Below are 20,325 nucleotides of genomic sequence, written 5' to 3'. Positions count from 1 at the left end.
GGATCGAGAGGTGAGCGAACGCCGGTATGTGTTCGCTCACCTCCCGATCTACTGAGCCGACCTGTGACAGTCTCATTGTCACAGGTCAGCTAGAACTATGAGGTGAGTGAAAAGCACTCACCTCATAGTTCTCCTTTTAACATTATCAGATGTTGCCTCTAAGAAAGCATATCTTCTCTTTGAGTTCAGGTCCAATAAAAAAAAAAATATCTGTGCTTGAGCAGGTTTAACTTTCAGTACCCGAGGTTTTGATGGCATTTGTCCCTGTGGAGTTTAACTCTGAGCTTTGATTACTTCCACTTGGTCATGGCCAGTATTCTGCCTGATGTGAAGTGTAAAAACTGGTTTTGAATTTTAACATCTTGCCGTTATTGAGAGCTACTTGTTTATTTTAAATGACATCTGATCTAATTTTCTTTCAGTCGCCTATGTTTGATGGGAAAGTACCACACTGGCACCATTATTCCTGTTTCTGGAAGCGTGCTCGGGTCATATCCCACGGGGATATTGATGGCTTCACAGAGCTTCGATGGGAGGATCAGGAAAAGATTAAGAAGGCCATCGAAACTGGTGGTGCCTCAGCAGGTAAGTGCATGGCTTGACACAAACTTGTTTTCTTTCGTCGTTGAGGCCCCAGCATGCCTCTGTGGTATTGGCTCTGCCCTTTGTAGGATAGACACAAAGTTAAAGGCATCGCTCCTTGGATAGGAAGATGAAGCCTCCGTTGCTGCTTGGTGCCCTAGGCCGTCAGTTGGATGCTGCAGGCTACAGCATCCCTTACTTTGTGCTGGTTTTCACAATATCTTCTGTACATTCTCACCTTGAGCAACCCTTTACTTCCGTTGCGGGTACCTACAGGGGTTTATACGGCTGATTTCCGTCACCATTCCTGGTGGAACAAAGATTCACTTTCAGAGTACCCCTTCTAATGTCTGCTGTGTTCCCCAGTTATTTACTCCTACTGTCGCTATGAAGTTTTTTTCTGTGCAGGCCATCAGGTTCTGCCTTATGGATGCCCGATTTGCCTCCTGTGCCAGCGTTTATATGGTTCCTGTTCATTGACTTAGTTGGTTTTTCAGGGTTATTCACAAAAGGGGGAACAATCTAGGCCAAATAGCTGAATTAGAGAATGTTTCCAAATCTTCTATTTTGGCCTAGATTCACTTCTCCTGCCTTCTCCAAACTCTTCGCCCTTTTGTGAATAACACTGTTAGTTTTAACTGTTATATCTAGTGTCTGTCTAGCTACATGGCACCAAGCAGGCCATGCATAGAAGATCTCAAAGGAGCCCCCATGCCTGTTGGGTACATGTGCATTTTAAATGTGTTTCCTGCAGGCAGCCTGTAGTGGGTAGACCAGTTGTGTCCGTCTCACAGCTCTCATCTCTGCACAGACTGTATATCTAAAATATCTAGTTGTTTAGAGTTTTTTTATATTTTTATATATATTAGGGCTGGTAATGATTTAAATTTTCGTGTTCGATTAATCAAATTTTTTTTAAATCGATTAATTATAACGCACATACAGATCCAACTACATAGGCCTATACACATACAGCACAGCAATGAAGTAATAAAATGAACTAGGATCACACTAATCCAGCACGTTAATAATCTCACGTGCCCCACTCAATAATGCCGCCGCTTGAGTGGGGCAACTCAGAATAATAACGTGCTGGATTAGTGTGATCCTAGTTCATTTTATTACTTCATTGCTGTGCTGTATGTGTATAGGCCAATGTAGTTGGTTAAACTTGGTAGTAACACTAGGTAGTAACCTCACAGTTCAGAAGTCACTACTAGGTGGTGCTGTTCCCTAAGCAATCCCAATCCACCTCTAGTTATAACGTTTGTAACGGGACTTGCGGTTTCTGGATGTCAGCAGAGTGAGACGGAAACCCACGATGCAGGAGAGGTTGAGCTGGAGACTGAGAGCGGCGTCTTCAATGGTGGAGAGATCCGTGACGGCAGGAGAACCAGCACAGCATGCACTGCACTATAGAAGGACATCACCGGACTCCTCCCCCCTTCCCTTCGTTAGCCTACGGAGCCACTCGGGGAAGGGGGGGAGGCGTCCAGTGATGTCACGGAAACAGGCGGAGCGGTGAGTAACGATCAAACATTTTTTACTTGATCATCCTGATATTTCCCTTTTTAAAATGGAAAAAGAGATTGAGAACACAGAGTCCTCAATCTCTTTTTTTCTGCATCCCCTGTTATCAATGATAAGGAATCCTCTATACTGAGTGTTCCAGGTCATTGATCACATGAGAACATTGTGTGTTTACTATAACTACAACTATGAATGAACAGGAACTATGAATGAACAGGAAGTGATGAAGATCACTTCCCATTCATTCATAATTGAGGATATAGTAAACATGCTATGTCCTCAATTATGTACAAACAATCAGCGATCACTGATCACCGACTGCTTGTAGTGCTCTCCATCCTGACAGCTGTAACAGGAGGCTGAATAAGCGGTGCAGGGAGGAGAGCTCAGCCTCCAGTAACAGCGCGGGCTGTCTCGGCCCACACACCGCTCTGCCTCACTGTGATAGGAGGCTGAGCGGTGTGGGAGGAGAGAAGCCGGCCGCTCACAGTGCTCTCCTCCCGCAGCGCTATGCCGGCTGTCACACTTTCTCTCTTCCCCGCTGGGACACAGTGCAGTGTATGGGCAGAAAAATTGCACTTTCGGCATTTAGCCAAAAGTGCAATTTTCGGCCGATATGGTATATATTCTATAAATATAATATGTTTTTTGGCATTACAGAAAATTGCCTAGGTTGCTGAGAAGTCAGTCTGATATTGGTAATTTTTTGTTTTTATCTACAGGGGCTGGAGGAGGGGACGCCAAAGGAGGCAAAGCAGACATGACACTGAATGATTTCGCAGCTGAATATGCAAAGTCCAACAGAAGCACATGCAAAGGCTGTGAGCAGAAAATTGAGAAGGTAAAATATAATCAAATATGTCACATGTATATCACTCGCATATCAAGTGGGAATTGAGAAATGATGACCAAAAATTTAAAAAGATGAAGAATTTTACAGATGGACTTCTAGTGTCATTTGGCCTCACTTCTGAAATTCAAATGTCCGCTACCTGTTTATAATGCTAGAAACAGGCTTGGTTAAATATCTTTGCTGATTACAGAGGGTCTTTTGTACTTGATATGTAGATGACACAAGTATACTGTGCATATCTATGTGCCCAGCTGTTCTTGGCCCACCAGGTCTTTGGCCAACCGAGTCCTAATTGTTCTGAGACCCACACCACACTGGTACCACCTTGTCATTGTCAGAATTGCAGAAATGCAGCTTTTATGTTCTATCTTGCCCCCTGGATCTGAAACGCTGCATAATCTTGACTGGCAGTGGAGGACCCACATCTCTCCACTTTGAGAGCAGCAAGACAACAAACAACACCATAGGAAGAGGTGAGCTGTTTTAGCAATTCTGTGCTCTGCTGGCAAGTTATTGCCAGTGTGACATGGCCCTTAGTTTGAGTGACGCTTCGGATGGCCACAGACATAGGGATGGCCAATTTCAGAAGCTATAACGATTCTATGCCATAACTGTTTTTTTTAGCACTGGCAACTAGTAAAAGGTGAAGTCACAGGGCTGAAAATGCCAATCGTGATGGCATACAGAACATGCATTTTTGCTTGATGAATTAAACCAAAGGTGTGCCTGCACTGTTTTGTATACACTTTTGGACTCCTGCCTAGGCTTCTATGTGTGTATATACCTTAACGGTGAACTTTACTACTTGCATTATCGGTGGGCTCGTATCATAATGCGTAAGTATGCACTGGATACGTACACAATACGGCACACGTGCCCACTAGTGTGCCCTGGTCCACCTGTGCAATGTCCACAACCTCCCTCATCACCCTTGACATCTGTTGGTCTTCCAGGATATCAGGGTGTATACTGCACTGTGAATAAACCCTAGGCAGTGGCTCTGAAGAAAACATTGCTTGAAACAAAGTTTTTTGGCAGTTCACTTGTCTCTTCTGCCAAAATACTCTGCCTCCTAGCAATTTTTTATTTTTGGACTTTTGTTCCACTTTAAGTACATATACAGTGTACATATATAATTAGGCTACAGGTAAGCATGTTTTTATTTTCTTACTGCACTTTCACACATTGATAAGAATGTTTTCACAATCGCTTTTATAGCGTATAGTAAAAATGTGTCATTGTAGAGTTTTACATTTCATTGTGTGTGTCCTCCGCGCAGGGTCAGATAAGATTGTCTAAGAAAAGCTTGGATGTGGAGCGACCTCAGCTTGGCATGATCGATCGCTGGTACCACCCAGACTGCTTTGTAAGCCGCCGGGAAGAGCTTGGCTTCCTATCAATGTACAGTGCCAGCCAGATGAAGGGCTTTAGCATTCTGAAAGCTGAAGACAAGGAGGCTCTGAAAGCCAAGCTCCCAGCAGTGAAGAATGAGGGGTATGTCTGTACTAAATAAGATTTTCCATGTCCCTGTTTTGACTAGGGATATAAATGTTAAAGGGCATGTAAACCCCACATTTTCACACAATGATTAACCTCCATTTTTAACGCTTAGTCTTTTCTTTTTATCTTGAGGATTTAAGTGCCTGTAATCGCACCTGGTGATTCTTCCCGTAGTAGCCTTCCTATGTACTTCCTGTTATAGGGTGACAACGCTCACTCAGTTTGTCTCTATGCAAAGCCATTGCCGCCTAAGCATGTTCAACCTACATCGTGTTAGAGGCCCACACAAGGGACAGCGACTCTGGCTGTGTCATGTGAAAGCCTGTCTCCAGCTCTCTCTGTGCTTATGCATCCTAGCCATAGGTGTACAAACCCGGAAACAGAGAGGGGGGGAGGAGGCAATGAGATGAACCGGAATTAACAAGGTCAAAAAAGTATTTTACCATATTTATTTAAAACAATTAAAAAAAACATGGTCACCTATACGAACAGTACACTCATGAAATAGTTTTTTTCAAAACTAAAGTGGCTGAAATAATATGCAGAGTAATGCAGCTCTGTATTCTTCAACATATCATTATATTTTTATTTATTTTTACTGGACATTGACCTGCTATCGGCCACTTGCAGTCCTTGTTGAGCAGAGTGGGAGTGGGCGAAGCAGCACAGGGAGTCAATCAGTTAGGCTGCATTGTTCATTTTGATAGGGGAAGAGAGCAAAGTGACAGATGAGCTTGTCGGTCTGCTGCTTCACTTTTCACTGCCTAGTCACAGGCTGGGGGATGAACAAGACTTGTTTTACTGAAATGCAGCAGAAATAAAAAGTCTCCTGCCCTGCCATAGAGTGCTGTGCTTTGTGTAAATCTCAGAAATAAAAATCCTTCAATGGGTAAAACAGCCTTTTGATGTAATTCATCTCCGTGTATAGCTGTTTGCTTGGAGTTTAGCTTTTTGCATGCTTGACGGTCAGATTTAATATCCAACAGAAACATTGGAGAACCTAACTGCTTCAATATGATAGAGGAAAGGAACAGATATCTGTTTTCTTGATGGTGCTAAGGTGTCTCGCTATAAAATGTTCTGGTCTTGTTTGCAAACTAATGTAGATGAGATACAGAGGTTTGATCTGTCCATTTGGCTGGGGCTACCGATCCGACCCCACGCAGGAAGATGTTCTTGAATGTTTTTCTGAAAGCTTTCAGCTTGTAGACATACATAATGGGGTTGAGGGCAGAGTTGGCATGAGTGAGTATGATGCCGATCTCAAGGATCACTGGAGGAATGTAACAGTCTGGGCAGAGCAGACTCACCCCATTCATGATGTGCAGCGGAGCCCAGCATAACATGAAAAAGAAAATGATTGTGAAGAGGGAAGTAGCCGTTTTTAGCTCCTTCATCCCTGCCCCGTGCTTGCCCACCATGCCTTGGTGGAATCCTGCCACTGTTCCATGTAGCTGCTTTTTCACTGCAGCGTAGATCTTGGTGTAGATGACTGACATGATGACGACAGGCAGATAGAAGTAGACAAAGGAAAAAAAGTACACCAGGTACGTCATGTCAACGACGTGGGTGAAGATACAGTAACCATGGGGCGGTGGTGGTTTGTGCCAACCCATAAGTGGCATCAGCCCACTGAGAAACGCCACAATCCAGCCTGTGATGATCAGAATGATGGTGTTTGTGGATGTCATGATGCTTTTATATCGTAGAGGGTTCAGAATGGCGATGTACCTGTCCACAGAAATGGCCAGTAGGCTAAAGGTAGAGCTCATAGTAAGCATGATGAGGACTGAGAGCATCAGTAGACATAGTTCCAGATTATGATGCGGGATGCCTATGCTGGTGAGAATCGCACAGGGGATGGCAAAGGCTCCAACACACACGTCGGCCACAGACAGGGATACCAGGAAGTAGTTTGTCACCGTCCACAGCCTCCGATCTTGAGCTACTGCGTAACACACCAGAATATTTCCTAAAGCAGCCGTGACGGCAATTGTAATCTCCCCTGCCGTGTAGGGTGCGTCCATGGATAATTTTATCTCGGTAGAGGACTGCACACTGGTATTCATTTTTTCTTTACATACTAGGATCAGCTGCATGAATAAAACTTTAAAAAGAGAAAAAAAGTTAAGGAAGGCGATACATACATGTATAAAATGTCTTTTCTTTCTTGTTCATTAAGGGGCACCGGTTTAAGGTATTTAGATACAATTGGGTTATACTACTATTGCAACGACAGGAGGATGTTTTCTCCTTTTTCAAGATTGGAGTCTTGATTGAAGAATAAGTATCTGCTTGCCTTTTAAGCTGGGCTGATCATGACCAGAGTCTGGTATCCAAATCAGCAGCTGAAGAGCTTTACACATTCTCACACACTGGACAGAACAAGATCCAGTTTCAGGCCATTGCAGTCCTTATAAATGTTCTCCCTTAGTAAGCCCTGATGAAGGGAATGTCTGTATTATTATTCCCTGAAATTTGAGGACTATTGCTATACCTCACCGCTAGATTGAATAAAGATTGGGCTATTACACGGAGTGTGGCACTTCAATTCACAATCCTGCAGTATGACACCACACACCAAGGATACAGTATAGATCCTCTGGAATGTAGAAGCTGCCTGTGGTAGTCTGATCAACTATACTAACAATTTGATATCCTAATTGGCCAGCCACACCAAAAGGAAAAACCTTGTGGGTCCAGCGCTTTTATTCCACTTTTTTTCTAAAACTGTCTGCCCCAACCTGATCCTGGAAGGATTTATATGTCTTTGTTGAAGTCCAAAGGTTTGCATGAAATTCTTCGCCTCTCTCTCTGACAGGGAGATTCTCTGGCCTCTTAGAATTTGGTTGTGTCAGCGCTGCCTTTTGAACCTTTTTAGGGGTCCCCTTTCCATTTTCACTCATAAGGTTGTGTTCCTTGTTGCCATTACTTCTGCGAGACGCCTTGCCCTGTGAAGAACCCTTTCTTGTCTAACACAAAGATAAGGTTGTGCTGAGGTTTAGAGTCTCCTTCCTTCCTAAGGTAGTTTAGTCCTTTCACCCCAACCAGGTCATTGTTCTTCCATCTCTGTCCAGCTCTAGTACACCAGAAGGAAATGTTTAATCACCGCCTAGCTGTGCAGGTCAGCCACTGCTTCCATTAGGAAGACTGACTCTCTCTTTACCATTCCCAATGGTCTCTGTTGGGGTACTAGCTCCTCACTCCACCATTTCTTTGGGGCTCAGGGATATCCTCATACAAGCTAATAGTCTTAAGGACAAGGTCTCACCCTCTCCTGTCTAAACTGTGAGTGCTTCTTAGACTTTACAGCATATAGCAACTGTTTTCTAGATTTGCAAGGCTGCCACTTGGTCTTCTTCTGTTCACAAAGTCTCGAATTATAACTATGTGGATGTTCAGGCATCATCTGATGTCTGCTTTGGGCATAAAGTCCTTCAGACAGCTCTTTGATCTGCAGCTCTTAGTTCTATTGTTTTGTGGGCCTGCCAGTGCTTTGTTCCTGGTGCTCACCCTTCCGTTAGACTGCTTTTAGACAATCCAGTTGTCGCCAAATAACTGATTCCCGTGTCTCTTAATGAACGAGAAAGACTTTTGTTGTTGTACTCTCCGTAATATCCATTTCTTGCAAGGGACATGCATCCTACCCCTCTGTGTTTTGTGATCTACTCCCAGTACTGCTATGGTATGAAGCTGAAGCATTATGGGAACGGAAGGGGTTATACTGGCTGGCCACTGTTTTGTTTGGTACTGTCCAAACCCTCCTGTAGGCGGTATTATAACCCTTGTCTATGAATAACTGAATCACGTGTCCGTTAATGAACTCCAAAGTACAAAATTCCTAATATTTGTCTTACTCGGACCCTAGCAACCAGCGTACTTTTGCAAAGAAAACCTCTACAGCTCCAATTTTATCCGAGTTGTTTTCACTTGTCAGGTTAGGTGCACATTTGGGTGATCCCGGGACTGCGTGTTCGTGTGCGCTTGCACACACCGCTTGCCACACTGACCCATTCATTATCAATGGGGTTATACCGTGTTTCCCCGAAAATAAGACACTGTCTTATATTTTTTTGGGCTCAAAAAAACACACTAGGTCTTATTTTCGGGGTAGGTCTTATTTTCGGGGAAACAGGGTATCTGTGCGGCACTTTTGTTCCCCATGGTCCCTGTGTGTGTTGTATGGTAGTCACTGCTCCAAGCTCGCTCCCGTGATGGACTACAATCTCATGTTTAGTTTACTAATTTGTATTGAGATTGTAGTCCATCACAGGAGCGAGCTTGGAGCGGTGACTACTTTACAACACACAGGGACCATGGGTACCAGAGGTAGCCACACTCCAGAAGGAAGGACAGTGTCAGCACCAATTCAGAGATGATTTGAGGATCAACAGCCGAGTGATACACAAATAAGATTAATTTTTGTTAAGGTATTTGAATGTATTTTTAAGATTTAATGGCAGAGTTTACTGTCACTTTAAATGTACATGTAGATAAAACTAAAGCCGACTCAAGCAGACATATTTTAAGCAGTAACAGAAACAGCTTCAGGCTTAACCCACATAAATGAAAATGGACTGTTATAAGCTCCCAGAGATTTGAAGGATATACAGCCGGGTGATACGTTGAGGGGGATTTATCAAAACTGGAGCAGACAAAAACTGGAGCAGCTGTCCACGGCAACCAATCAGTGTCTCAGTTTCATTTTCAAATCTTGAATGAACAAACTGAAGAGAGAAGCTGATTGGTTGCCATGCACAGCTGCTCCAGTTTTTGCCTTCTCCAGTTTTGATAAATTCCCCCCATTGTTGTCAGTAGTTGAGGTACTTGAATGTATTTGTAAGATTAAACTCCTGAGTTTAGTGTCACTTTAAACCTAAAACTGTTACTGCTTAAAATGTGTTTGCTCGAGTCAGCTTTAGTTTTATCTACATGTACATTTAAGATTACGCTGTTTGACCGGGTGACAACACTTCTGTTTGCTTTCACCTGAAGAATGGTTAGCGTTTGCACCCTATTTAAGAAAGTGGGAGAATAAAAGATCTACTGGCAGGATCAACCGGTCATAAAACTATTACAGGGAACTCGGCGGGGAGATAGAAGCTGATGTCAATGCTAGGGACAGATTGCATTATATATCCTTTTGCCTATAGTAACACTTTAAAGATCTCTCTGGTAAGCCGCTTTAAGGTGCTGAAGGTGAAACATGACGGCACAGCTCGGAGTTTAGAAAATGTCAAGTTTCTGGGAGTTTGACAATTTATAGACACAATGTTTCATCTCTATAGCTTATAAAAAATGACAAAATACTGAGACTTCAAATACAATCCCCAAGACTTACGGTCATTTCATGGTTTGAGACGTACTTGCTGCTGGTGCATATTTCGGGCTTGTGTATGGTTAGGAGGTTCTGCTGTGTGCAGTTTGGGAGGTTGTGGACTCTTCCTCTCCAGTCAGGTCAGTGTTGCCCCTCTCTATTTATGTGTGTTGTTGTTTTTTTCAGCTTTACGGCAGGCCAGCTGCTTCACATCATCACTTCAATAAGGTGTTGACAGCAGATTTGATTAATTACTATATTAATTAGCCATTGAGGCACTAATGCCTTGTAATGTTCTACCCTGGAGGGTAGAAAATATCCATTTTGAGAGATAACAGGCCTCACAGCTTGTCAAACACATATTCTAATTAGGGAGATGGTGCAGATGGGATCCATCTTACACTTCACACGTTAGGGCCCTGTGCTTGTAAAACCTACCTTTTTTCTTTTTTTTTAGCACTAAAGCTGAAACTCCAGGCGAGCATCTAAGTACACAAATGAAATGCATATATCTGACCTGTTGTTGTTTTTTTCCTGCCAAAGGATTTCCTGTTCATCCATTTTTTTAGATTGACATTGCTCGGCCACACAGTGCACAGCCAGAGGCCTGATGCTCACTGCTGCAATGAAGTGATGCTCACGGGTCTTATACCACGCCCAGCCTGTGACTGGACATTAGGGCCTTGTTTACACCAGACACAGTGCGTTCCGGCCCGATTCTGGCCAGAACGCACTCCATCGCATTGCGGCCGGCTCACTATGTTGTTGGGCAGGAAGGGGCATGGTGGTCCATTGAAGTGACTGGCACCGTAGCTACGCGGGAACGCAAGGCACATTATGCCTGCGGTCCGGTCCAAACAAAATAGTGCTTGCAGCATTCTGTTTGGACCAGACTGCAGGCATAATGTGCCTTGCGTTCCCGTGCAGCCGATCGCATTGGGGCCCCGGGGGCGTGGCATCGATACCATTCACTTCAATGGATCGCCACACCCCTCGACACTTTCACACACATTCGCTTCTGCCCCACAACATAGTGAGCCGGCCGCAGTGGTTTCTGGCCAGAATCGGGCCGTAACAAACTGTCTGGTGTGAACGAGGCCTTAGAAAAGAAGCAGCAGACTAATGAGCTCACGTCTGTCACTCTGCGAACTCCTTATATTAGCATGCAAGCACAACTGATTGGCTCCTAGTGCTGCTTTTCTTTCCCTCTGAGCTTTGTTGAACAGGGGATTGCAATAGGCTAATACCAAATTCAGGTACTCGCACTTTTGCTCCTAAAGACTCTATGGTGCCAGGCAAGGTTGCAGAGTGAAGCTGTCAGAAGTAGGTAATAAGGCAGCTGCTCTAGGGGGTGTGGAGTTCATTAAAAGGCAACTTGACTCAAAGTTGATGGGTTACAAAACTCCCTCCCTATCCATGAACAAAGACGTACCCACTCAGCCAAGCGAGATTATACATGTAGCTGCGGAGTGCTTTGCCAAGGGAGATCTTTCTTGTACATCTAGTCACCCTCCGAAGTTTAGAGGCAGCTTAGGGAAGATTGGAGATCTTGGTAAGCACTGACCATAGTATGGAACTTGTCAGGCTCTAGTGTAGGGTGTCTCAGCCATCTGTGGTCTGTTCCCTACTGTTCAGCCTTCACTATACATATATTGCCACTCTTTGCTCTTCGAGGACTTGGTAAAATTATGTTTCAGCTCCTTTCAGCATGAATTTTTGATATACTGTACATATCCAATAAAACATTGTCAGGTAAAGGATTCTCCCAAGAATCTCGCATACATATTCTGTATATATAATGGGTATAAATGTAGATTTTAATGTTTGGTATTCAATTTGTAAAAGAAAACATTTTGATTTTTGTTTTTTGAAGGAAGAGAAAAGCGGATGAGATTGATGGATCTGCTGCGTCCAAAAAGAAACTAAAAAAAGAGAAGGAAAAGGAATCCAAACTTGAGAAGCTGCTGAAGGTAAGATTGTCAAGTCTAAATCAAACTTGTATTGGTTGTTCCTATAGGGGAAGGGTAGTTTTGTTTCTTGTCTGTTGAGTTGTCCATTGAGGGACACAGGAAATCCTTCACCCTTGAGGGGTTATACTACCGCCTACAAGTGAATTGGACACTAGGAAAACAAAAAGCTCTAGGCCATCCCAGGATAACCCTTCCTGCTACCAACATGTCTTGTTTTTTTTGTGTTTTCTACTTGGGCTGTCTTTTACAGTGTTGCACCCAGACCCCACTGGGCTGGACATTGTAGTGATAGTCTGGAAGTAATCCTCAGGCACTGGCCCACGTTGGGTGCTTTCTAGACTTTGTTCTATGTTAGCCACAGAGCAATTTCCAGCTCCAGAATCTCTGGCTTTTCCTTAGTGCTTGCCCTGTCTTTGAAGACTCTATTTGTGAGTAAGACGGTTGGGCTCCTCCAGTACGCCGGTCACTGGGCATCTTAGTCAGTTTTTCAATGGTTTCCACTTTTTGAAGTGGTTAATGCTGTCAGAATGAGTGCTGATGTCATCCATTGGGTGTAGTGTTGCACATACTCCTCACTCTTTTCCACCATACAACATTGAGGAAGCCTCTGCTCCTGCTTGCAAAGAGCCATGTTTGTTTCTGCTGTCTGCCTACAGTTACTATGTTCACCTTCGACCATCTACCCTACTACCAACTGTCTGGGTTTCAGGAGTATCTAAGTTGACTTGCCACTAGGTTTCTGCCTTTTCTTTCTTGTTTCACAGACCGTTGGCATCTCACTCCTTGAATAAGACCTTTGTACAGGAAGTCTTTTGTGTCGCTCCCCCTTTTTTTGTTCCCTTTTGGCACCGTGCGTTTTGAGTCTGGTTCTCTTGTCGTTTGAACCCATTATAGACACTCCTCTCTACTCCTCTACAAGGTGATATTGTTGCCATCACCTCTGAAGTGAGAGTCCAAACTGGTAGCCTTACTCTGCAAGAAACCTTTACTCGTTCGGCATAGGGACAGGGTAGTGTTGAGGCCCAGTACTACTTGTCTAAGGTGGTTTCTGCCTTTCACATCAACCAGGGGCTTCTATCCCTTTGCCCAACTGCAGTTCACCAAAAGGAAATTTCCCTCCATTGTCTGGATGTGGTTCAGGAAGTGAGAGTCTATCATCCATTGCTTCTTTTGGAAAGACCGATTCACTTTTTGTCATGCCAGATGGTTCCTGTATGGATGCTCCTCCTTCTACTTCCACTCCTTCTCTAGGTGGCTCAGACAGACCTTAATTCGATCTTATGGTCTCGAGGGTCAGGTCTCCCCGCCTTCCTGTCAAAGCGAACTCTTAGATATGTATGAGTGAACTGTTTCTCAGATTTGCAATGCTGCCACCTGATCCTCCATTCACACGTTCTTTAAGTTCTACCAGGTGGACGTTGTGGCCTTATCTGATGCCTACAACCGTATAAGGACCTTTGCTGCACACAGTCCTCAGTTCTGGGTTCGTTTTTGGGTTTTTTCCCCCTCGGGTCTGTTAGCATTTGCTGTGTTGCCAACACCTTAGTTGGTCTGCATTCCCAAATGTATGTGAAAGACCTTCCTGTGTTCCTCAATGGACGAGAAAGAAAATGGGATTTTTGTAGTCACCATAAAATCCCTTTCTTGGAGTCCATTGAAAGATACAGGTCCCACTCCTCCTAGTATATGATTATGCTCCTGGTACTGCATTGCTACAAAACTAAGGCATGCTGGTGGTAGGAGGGGTTATCCTGGGCATTCAGTAGGGAGTATGATCCTTTTGTAATTTTACTTTATTTTTACCACCCATCTATCCTTGGCCATTCATAGAGCACAGCAAATGCTAAAGCTTCAGCCGGGTATTTTGTGAATGGCTAAGCGTAGACAAGGGGTGAAGACTGACACCAGTGTCATTGTTGGCAGGGCTCAGAAATACAATAGTAGCTTTACTATCTAGTATACTAATAGTTTTTTAAGCATTTTGAAGTACTCAAATGAGTAAAAAAAATCCTTTACATATATGGTGTTTGGAATTGGATTTTAAGTTTAGAGCATTTTAATTAAAAAAAAAGAATACATGGGAAATTGTCACATTTCTCCTCTTAAGACCATGCTAAATAAAATGAATCTGTAATGTGTTCGCATTGAGCAACATTTCCACTTCTCAGTAGTAATCCTTTGTGTCCGTAACAGCAAGTGGTGCAAAGCAGTTTGAAATATATGATCGTCCGTATCCTCCCCCCTCTCCTTGAACCCACTAAACTTGCAGGAACTGTGGACAGTGTCACGTGGCTTGCTGTTTTATGCTACTTTTTATGTGTTTTAATTATGGCTGTTGAACCCTTCTTTCCTTTTGCCCTCACACAGGAACAGACAGAGCTCATCTGGAGTATAAAAGATGAACTGAAGAAAGTTTGCAGCACCAACGACCTGAAAGAGCTGCTTATAGCCAACAAACAGCAGGTGCCTTCCGGAGAAACCAATGTAAGTCTAATGGGTCACTATTGTAAATTAAAGCTGAACTTCATTTTTAGAAGACCCACTCCCTTTGAGCCCAGGTTGTCATGGACTTTTTTATTTCCTACAGCTGCTTAAAACATTTGTTAGTGCCCTTTAGAACTGAAACAAATTAATTGTCGCAAGGATTGTTTAAATTTCATGTTTTTACTTAGCATTATTGGACATTTAGGACCATTTCGGACTACAGTTTGTTGCATTACTGTTCAGTGTTTTGAGTTTTTTGTGTTGTGTTGTACCAGTTCAAGGCTCTTCCACTCTCAATTGTATTTTTATACTTGCCTTTTCTAGAGTTCTACAGGTTGGTCACATGACATGGAGGGTGCTTTTACCCTTCACCAGCACTGAGCAGTCCTCAATGAAGCAGAGAGCAGCATTGACATGATGGCATCTGCACCGCTCTCTGCTTCATTCTGTGTGAGTGAAAACTGCCGTATTGGAGCAACATCCCTCTGGTGTGGGTCATTGTTGCTCTGCACACATAGGATGTCCTCACTTTTCTGGGTTGAGTGATGCTGGCCATCATTACACCTGGAAGACAGAGGACATCCTGGCAGAAAGAAAGGACTACAAGAGTGCCAGAGAGTAAGTAAGTATTGCAAGCAGAGTTGCATTTTTATTTCCACACCACCTTGCATGCACAGGTGTTGCACAGGCTGCTGTAGGTATGCATTGGGGTGCCATTCTAAATTAATGGAGAATGCTGTGTAGTTTCTAAAACCATGGAGTTTTTTTCTTTAAAACATCCCTCTGAACGCAACTTTCTTTTCCCTGTTGCTGCAGATCCTGGACAGAGTATCAGACGGCATGGCTTTTGGGGCTCTCCTTCCTTGCGAGGAATGTCAGGGACAGTTAGTGTTCAAGACTGATGCTTATTACTGTACAGGGGACATCAGTGCCTGGACCAAATGTGTTGTCTTATATTGTAAAGCGCTGTGCAAACTGTTGGCGCTATATAAATCCTGTATAATAATATGTATGTGTATATAACGCTATCTTATAGAGATCTTATTTTTGCTATGTTTTTTTTCTTGTTTTTCATGCATGTGTTAATCCAGGAGTTCCATGAAGTTCCATATTTGAAAAAGTTCAAGTTTAAGAGGCAGGACAGAGCGTTCCCTCCAGCTGTAGCTCCAGCACCGGCTACCGCTCCAGTTGCCACTAAGCCTGTGATTAAAGAGGAAGCAGTTCCTGATGGTAAACCAAGCACAGGCTTCCCTTTGGGCCTTCTTATAGCAAGATCCCTTCCCCTCGTTTCCAGCTCCTAGATGTTTCTGCCCATTTTTTGGACTCCCACTCTACCAAAGGGACAAAACTTTCAATCCGAACCCTTATTCTGCTGACAACTGTCTTCAGAGGTTTCCCTGTTGTGTCTACAGGACAGAAAGAGCAGTGAAAGCTCCCCAGTGGGATGCAGATGGCAAACAAAAGCCTGGCAAGGGTCTTTACCAATCCACACCCTACCCAAAATTGGGAAAAGAAAAGATTTTTCTTTAAATATACTTTTAAGTACAGTAACCCCTAGCAACCAATACAAATTTACTTTTCTCAGCCAGCACAAATTCATGATGGCTATTGGTGCACTTTTAGAATTGGCGTATAAGAATGCTTTATTGAAGAAGACTGGTGAGGCAATATTAGTTTCAAAAAAGAAAAACATTTTTTTTAAAATTTGGACACATTTGCATGCCTGTATTTGATTGTCTGTTTGCAGGAATATAACCTTCTGCAGGGCAGTGATATCACTGTTTGGAAATTAAATGTTTTAGAATGATCAATGCCATTAGATGTAACATCACCCATATAATAGGATGTTACTGAGAACTGAATTTCCTATTGATGATTGGACAGTCCAGGTTTTGGGTAGCACCAGCAGAGGATTCTTGGTCAGGGCAGATTTGATTGTCCAGTGTACTTTTTGAATGCAGTCTCTAGGTTTTGTTTATCAGTCGTGTGCCACAGGGGTACTTGTTTTATTTCCTGCCTGTTTTTTCCAGTGCTACTCATTGTACATCATTATAGGTACTTCTTTGGTTTCGTGTCTACTTTAGTCAGTACAACTGCCACTCATAGTATAGCATTGTATTAGGCTCTCATAAAATGACAGACTTTGTTTCAGGTAGTTGATTCACCCAATTCTGTAGTAACGTGTAAATGTAAACTCACCACCTTTTTCTGGACTATCTGCCCAGTTGCTCAATATAAAGTGGTAGCGGCTGATATGTAACAAATTTCTTTGTTGCAAGAAATCAGTCAGATAATAGATTCCATTTTCTGTGCATCACTGGAGACCACGGCAACTTAAATCTGGTAAATGAGGACAGGATGGGTAGTTCATATACAAGCTGTCTTTTCTCATTTGTTTTTCTAATGGTGAAATGACATTCTCATTAGGTAAGCCACTGACCAATATGACCGTTATGACCATTGGCAAACTGTCGAAGAACAAAGATGAAGTTAAAGCGATGGTTGAAGAACTAGGTGGAAAGACGACTGGGTCCGTCAGCAAAACCACAGTATGCGTCAGCACTCAAAGTAAGTACTTCCATGGCACGTGTGTTTTTTGGTCTGTTTGCTTTGCTTGTCTTCGGCAAATTGTGTTTGGAAAACAGTTTCATATTCATGTCCATAAAGGTGCCATAGTCAGGTGTCCACAAACTTTTTTGTCTATATTGTGTACAAAATACTGAATTGGCTACCTTTTTGAGGGCATAAGCCCTGGCTATATAGAAATCCCTGCTAGGCTGAGTCTCCCCGGCTTTGCTTAGTTTCTCCAGGAACCTTTTGGTCTCTCTCCAGTTAGTGTTTCTTGTTGGGCTATTATTTCTCTTTGTTCGCTTTATATTATACTTGCATACAATACAGGTATCTAGCTTGGAAAGACATAGCTTTTCCTTTCTGCTGGCAAGTTTGCACAGGGCAGCAGCTTTGGTCGCATGACATTGCCCTTTTTCATATAGTCAATTTTAGTTGCAAGTAGTAGAATACTTTTTTGATATTGACCACACTTGCACTCTGCTCATTCACAGAGGAGGTGGAGAAGATGAGTAAGAAAATGGAGGATCTAAAAGCGGCCAATATTCGAGTGGTCAGCGAGGACTTCCTGAATGAGCTGCAGTCTGGCAAGAGCTTACAGGACCTGCTTACCCAGCATGGCATCTCTGCTTGGGGTGCAGAAATAAAACAGGAGGCACAACAGGAGCCCCAGGCTAAAACAAAGTCCGGGAAGAGTACTGGCAAAGTGAAAGAGGAGCAGGGTAAGTGTGTTGTCTGGGTGCTGTAAACAGAGATTTACTTTTGCTTCACTTGAAATAAAAGGCACATGCCTTTTTAATCTTTTACCAAACCAAATATATTGTATATCTGAAATGCTGTATTGTATACATACCATGTTGTTATAACAGGAAAGAATGCCTCATGATGTTTTCATTTTCATCCGATATACATCCAATTACACGCAAAGCTTGACCACGGACCAGGCTGCATTGCTTGCAATTACTGCAATGTAGTCTGCAGAAATGTCCTAGATCTCTGGGCTGTGTTGGCAGGCAATGATATCTGGATCACAGGACCGTGAAGCTTCTGTGTCAGTCTATTTGCCCACAAGCCGATGTAAATATATCTTTACAGTGTGAAATATTTGTAAAGTTGTTTTTTTTTTTTTTTTTTAAATTTTATTCAGGGGGCAGCAAATCTGAGAAAAAAATGAAGTTGACTGTTAAAGGTGGAGCAGCTGTTGATCCAGACTCTGGTGAGTAACCTACAGAAAATGATTCAACTCTTCAGAGCCATGATCCCCAACAGTATGCCAAAACAGGTTTATAAAAGAGTTGTGTTTAGTTCTTAGATTTCATCAGATTGGAGGTTTTCCCTTTTACATTTCTGCTATTAAAGTAAACCTAGCTTGACCCAAAAGGTACAAAAGCTTGCAATACTGCTGACGTCTGTCTTCAGGTACTTGATTTCATTTTCACATCAAGATCACCCCTGGATCCTATCCCAAGGCTGTGTACAAGACCTCCAATTCAGGGGTTATGATTGCCCCCTTGTATTTGATTGCAACCCAGTATTTCAAATGGCAGAGCCTGTCCAGGCTTCTGTGGGTATGCCATTTGTCTTTTGGCAGACAGGGGACAGGTCTGAGTGCTGGGATAGAACTTGGTTTCAACTTGGCTAGAAATGTATGGCTGTGTAGAGACTGAGCCCAGGATGTAAGATGGCTTCACAGGGCACAGAAGTTGATTTGAAGAGTAAAGCGGATGTTTGCTGTAATTTGCTTAGTGTTTGTGGGTTTTGTTTTTTTAAATTACCATATGGTAGCAGTACCATATTAACACCTTGAGAGGGTCCCGGTTTCCCTATGGCGTGTGCGCTCACATGTTAGTCATAGTTGTTATACCTCATAGGTCACACTCGCCCTCTTGGGTAATATTTAATTATAGTGCTAAAACACAAAGGACTATACAAGGCAAGTGTGAAAACCACACCAGTCATCTTTGGGATCATTAAGAAGGTGAATATGTCCACAGTGACCTCCATAATGTCACATCTGTAGTTCATTCAAGAACTTAATTGGATTGAAATAAACAACGATTTTTGTTAGTCTGTATGTTTTTTCCTCAATTGTTCTAATTTTCAAGAAACTCAGATAAACAGTTGCATGGGCAAGGCATGAACAACCACAGTAGCTCAGTATCTGTATAGGACATGGGTAATGCAAAGCAAGAAAAGTGCCTTTGATACCATATAAATGAAACAATTTTATAAATAGCCTCATGCAAATTATAGGCAGCAACAAGCACCTTCAAAGGTGTAATCCAACATCACTCTGCATGGCCTGTATAGGTGAGCAACCATAAAAATAACTGATGAGGTACTGGTGGTTGCGTACCAGAAAACAGGACTGGGTGAGGAAGAAAGAGTTGATGGAAAGGAAAGGCAACTATGAGAGGGGGGCGGTGTTCATCAAGAGAAGGAGGTTCATCTAAATTGGTGAAACTGAATTTTCATCCATGTGTGCAGCAAGACAAAGCTGTTATCCACATGTGAGCTGTCAACCTCAGATGAAGTAAAACTCACCCTGTGGAATGGAATCTACTAGTTAAGGTCTGCTGTAATTGGTCTTTAGTTTTTTGTGCCTAGCGTCCTTCTCCTGCAGGTGGCGATATTACCCTACAGTACATGATCTCCGATCTGTTCCCTGTGTCCTTCAATGAACGGAGAGAAAAGGATTTTACGGTGAGTACCAAAATCCTATTTTTTTTTCCTATCAAAGGTTTAGTACACTACATAACACCTCCACATAGTTGAGCTCAGAATGGTACATCATATGGGGATAGAATATAAAAAAGAATCATAGTATACTCCATAAAAAAATATCTTATTAAAATAGAAAAAATGACTTGCATAAAAAGTGCACCACAATCCATGCACTGGAAGCCATGTATGTGATTGCACGCGCAAGTTCTGGACGCCACTGCCAAACTCGCTGTACAAGCATCCACCAGGTTGACTTCACCTGCTGGCATGCACAATGATTTCACCGGACTCCACCCTACACGTTACTTTTGTCTGGACTTCATCAAGGGCTCAAGTAATTCTGTTTAAATCCATACTCTGCTCCTCACTGTATTGGAGGGTGGGTGTTTTTTTTTTTCTTTCAGTTCTACCAGTTATATTTTGAGTTCTGATGTATTGCCTGCAGGCAGTGTGTTGGATTAGGTAGTTTGCACTTCAGCTTTGCAATCATGGGTTCAGTTCTCACGCAAGAAGCGGTCTGTATGCTTTATACATGTTTTGCTTGAGTTAGTGCCATAAAAACTACTAACTTGATATAATATATAAATCTGATTGCTTTTAGGGCTTGAAAATTCAGGTCATGTGTTGGAGAAAAGCAGCCAGATCTTCAGCGCCACCCTGGGCCTGGTAGATATATCTCGAGGGACAAACTCCTACTATAAACTGCAGCTGATCGAACATGACAGAGATGCCAGGTTTGTATCTCACGTTTACAGAAATATTGGTTATAATAGATGGTTGGGTTGGTTCCTTGGATA

At 42.9% G+C, this 20,325-nt stretch overlaps 1 protein-coding gene across 1 annotated transcript in view; it reads left to right on the top strand.

The window, feature by feature from the left end:
• PARP1 (poly(ADP-ribose) polymerase 1) overlaps nucleotides 1-20,325 on the top strand; it is a 47,113-nt gene that overhangs the window by 11,696 nt on the left and 15,092 nt on the right. The window contains exons 3-13 of the mRNA XM_018568050.1: nucleotides 423-585; nucleotides 2,844-2,953; nucleotides 4,245-4,459; nucleotides 11,656-11,752; nucleotides 14,120-14,236; nucleotides 15,053-15,194; nucleotides 15,275-15,466; nucleotides 16,664-16,804; nucleotides 17,299-17,530; nucleotides 17,959-18,020; nucleotides 20,130-20,262. Coding sequence (XP_018423552.1) covers nucleotides 423-585; nucleotides 2,844-2,953; nucleotides 4,245-4,459; nucleotides 11,656-11,752; nucleotides 14,120-14,236; nucleotides 15,053-15,194; nucleotides 15,275-15,466; nucleotides 16,664-16,804; nucleotides 17,299-17,530; nucleotides 17,959-18,020; nucleotides 20,130-20,262 — 1,604 coding nt within the window. The remainder of the gene's footprint in view (nucleotides 1-422; nucleotides 586-2,843; nucleotides 2,954-4,244; nucleotides 4,460-11,655; nucleotides 11,753-14,119; nucleotides 14,237-15,052; nucleotides 15,195-15,274; nucleotides 15,467-16,663; nucleotides 16,805-17,298; nucleotides 17,531-17,958; nucleotides 18,021-20,129; nucleotides 20,263-20,325) is intronic.

The sequence above is a fragment of the Nanorana parkeri genome, unplaced genomic scaffold, assembly GCF_000935625.1.
Source record: "Nanorana parkeri isolate BGI_ZX_2015 unplaced genomic scaffold, ASM93562v1 scaffold31, whole genome shotgun sequence".
Classification (NCBI taxonomy): domain Eukaryota; kingdom Metazoa; phylum Chordata; class Amphibia; order Anura; family Dicroglossidae; genus Nanorana; species Nanorana parkeri.
Note: the sequence above shows the minus strand (reverse complement) of the source record. Positions and strands in the feature narration are given on the sequence as shown.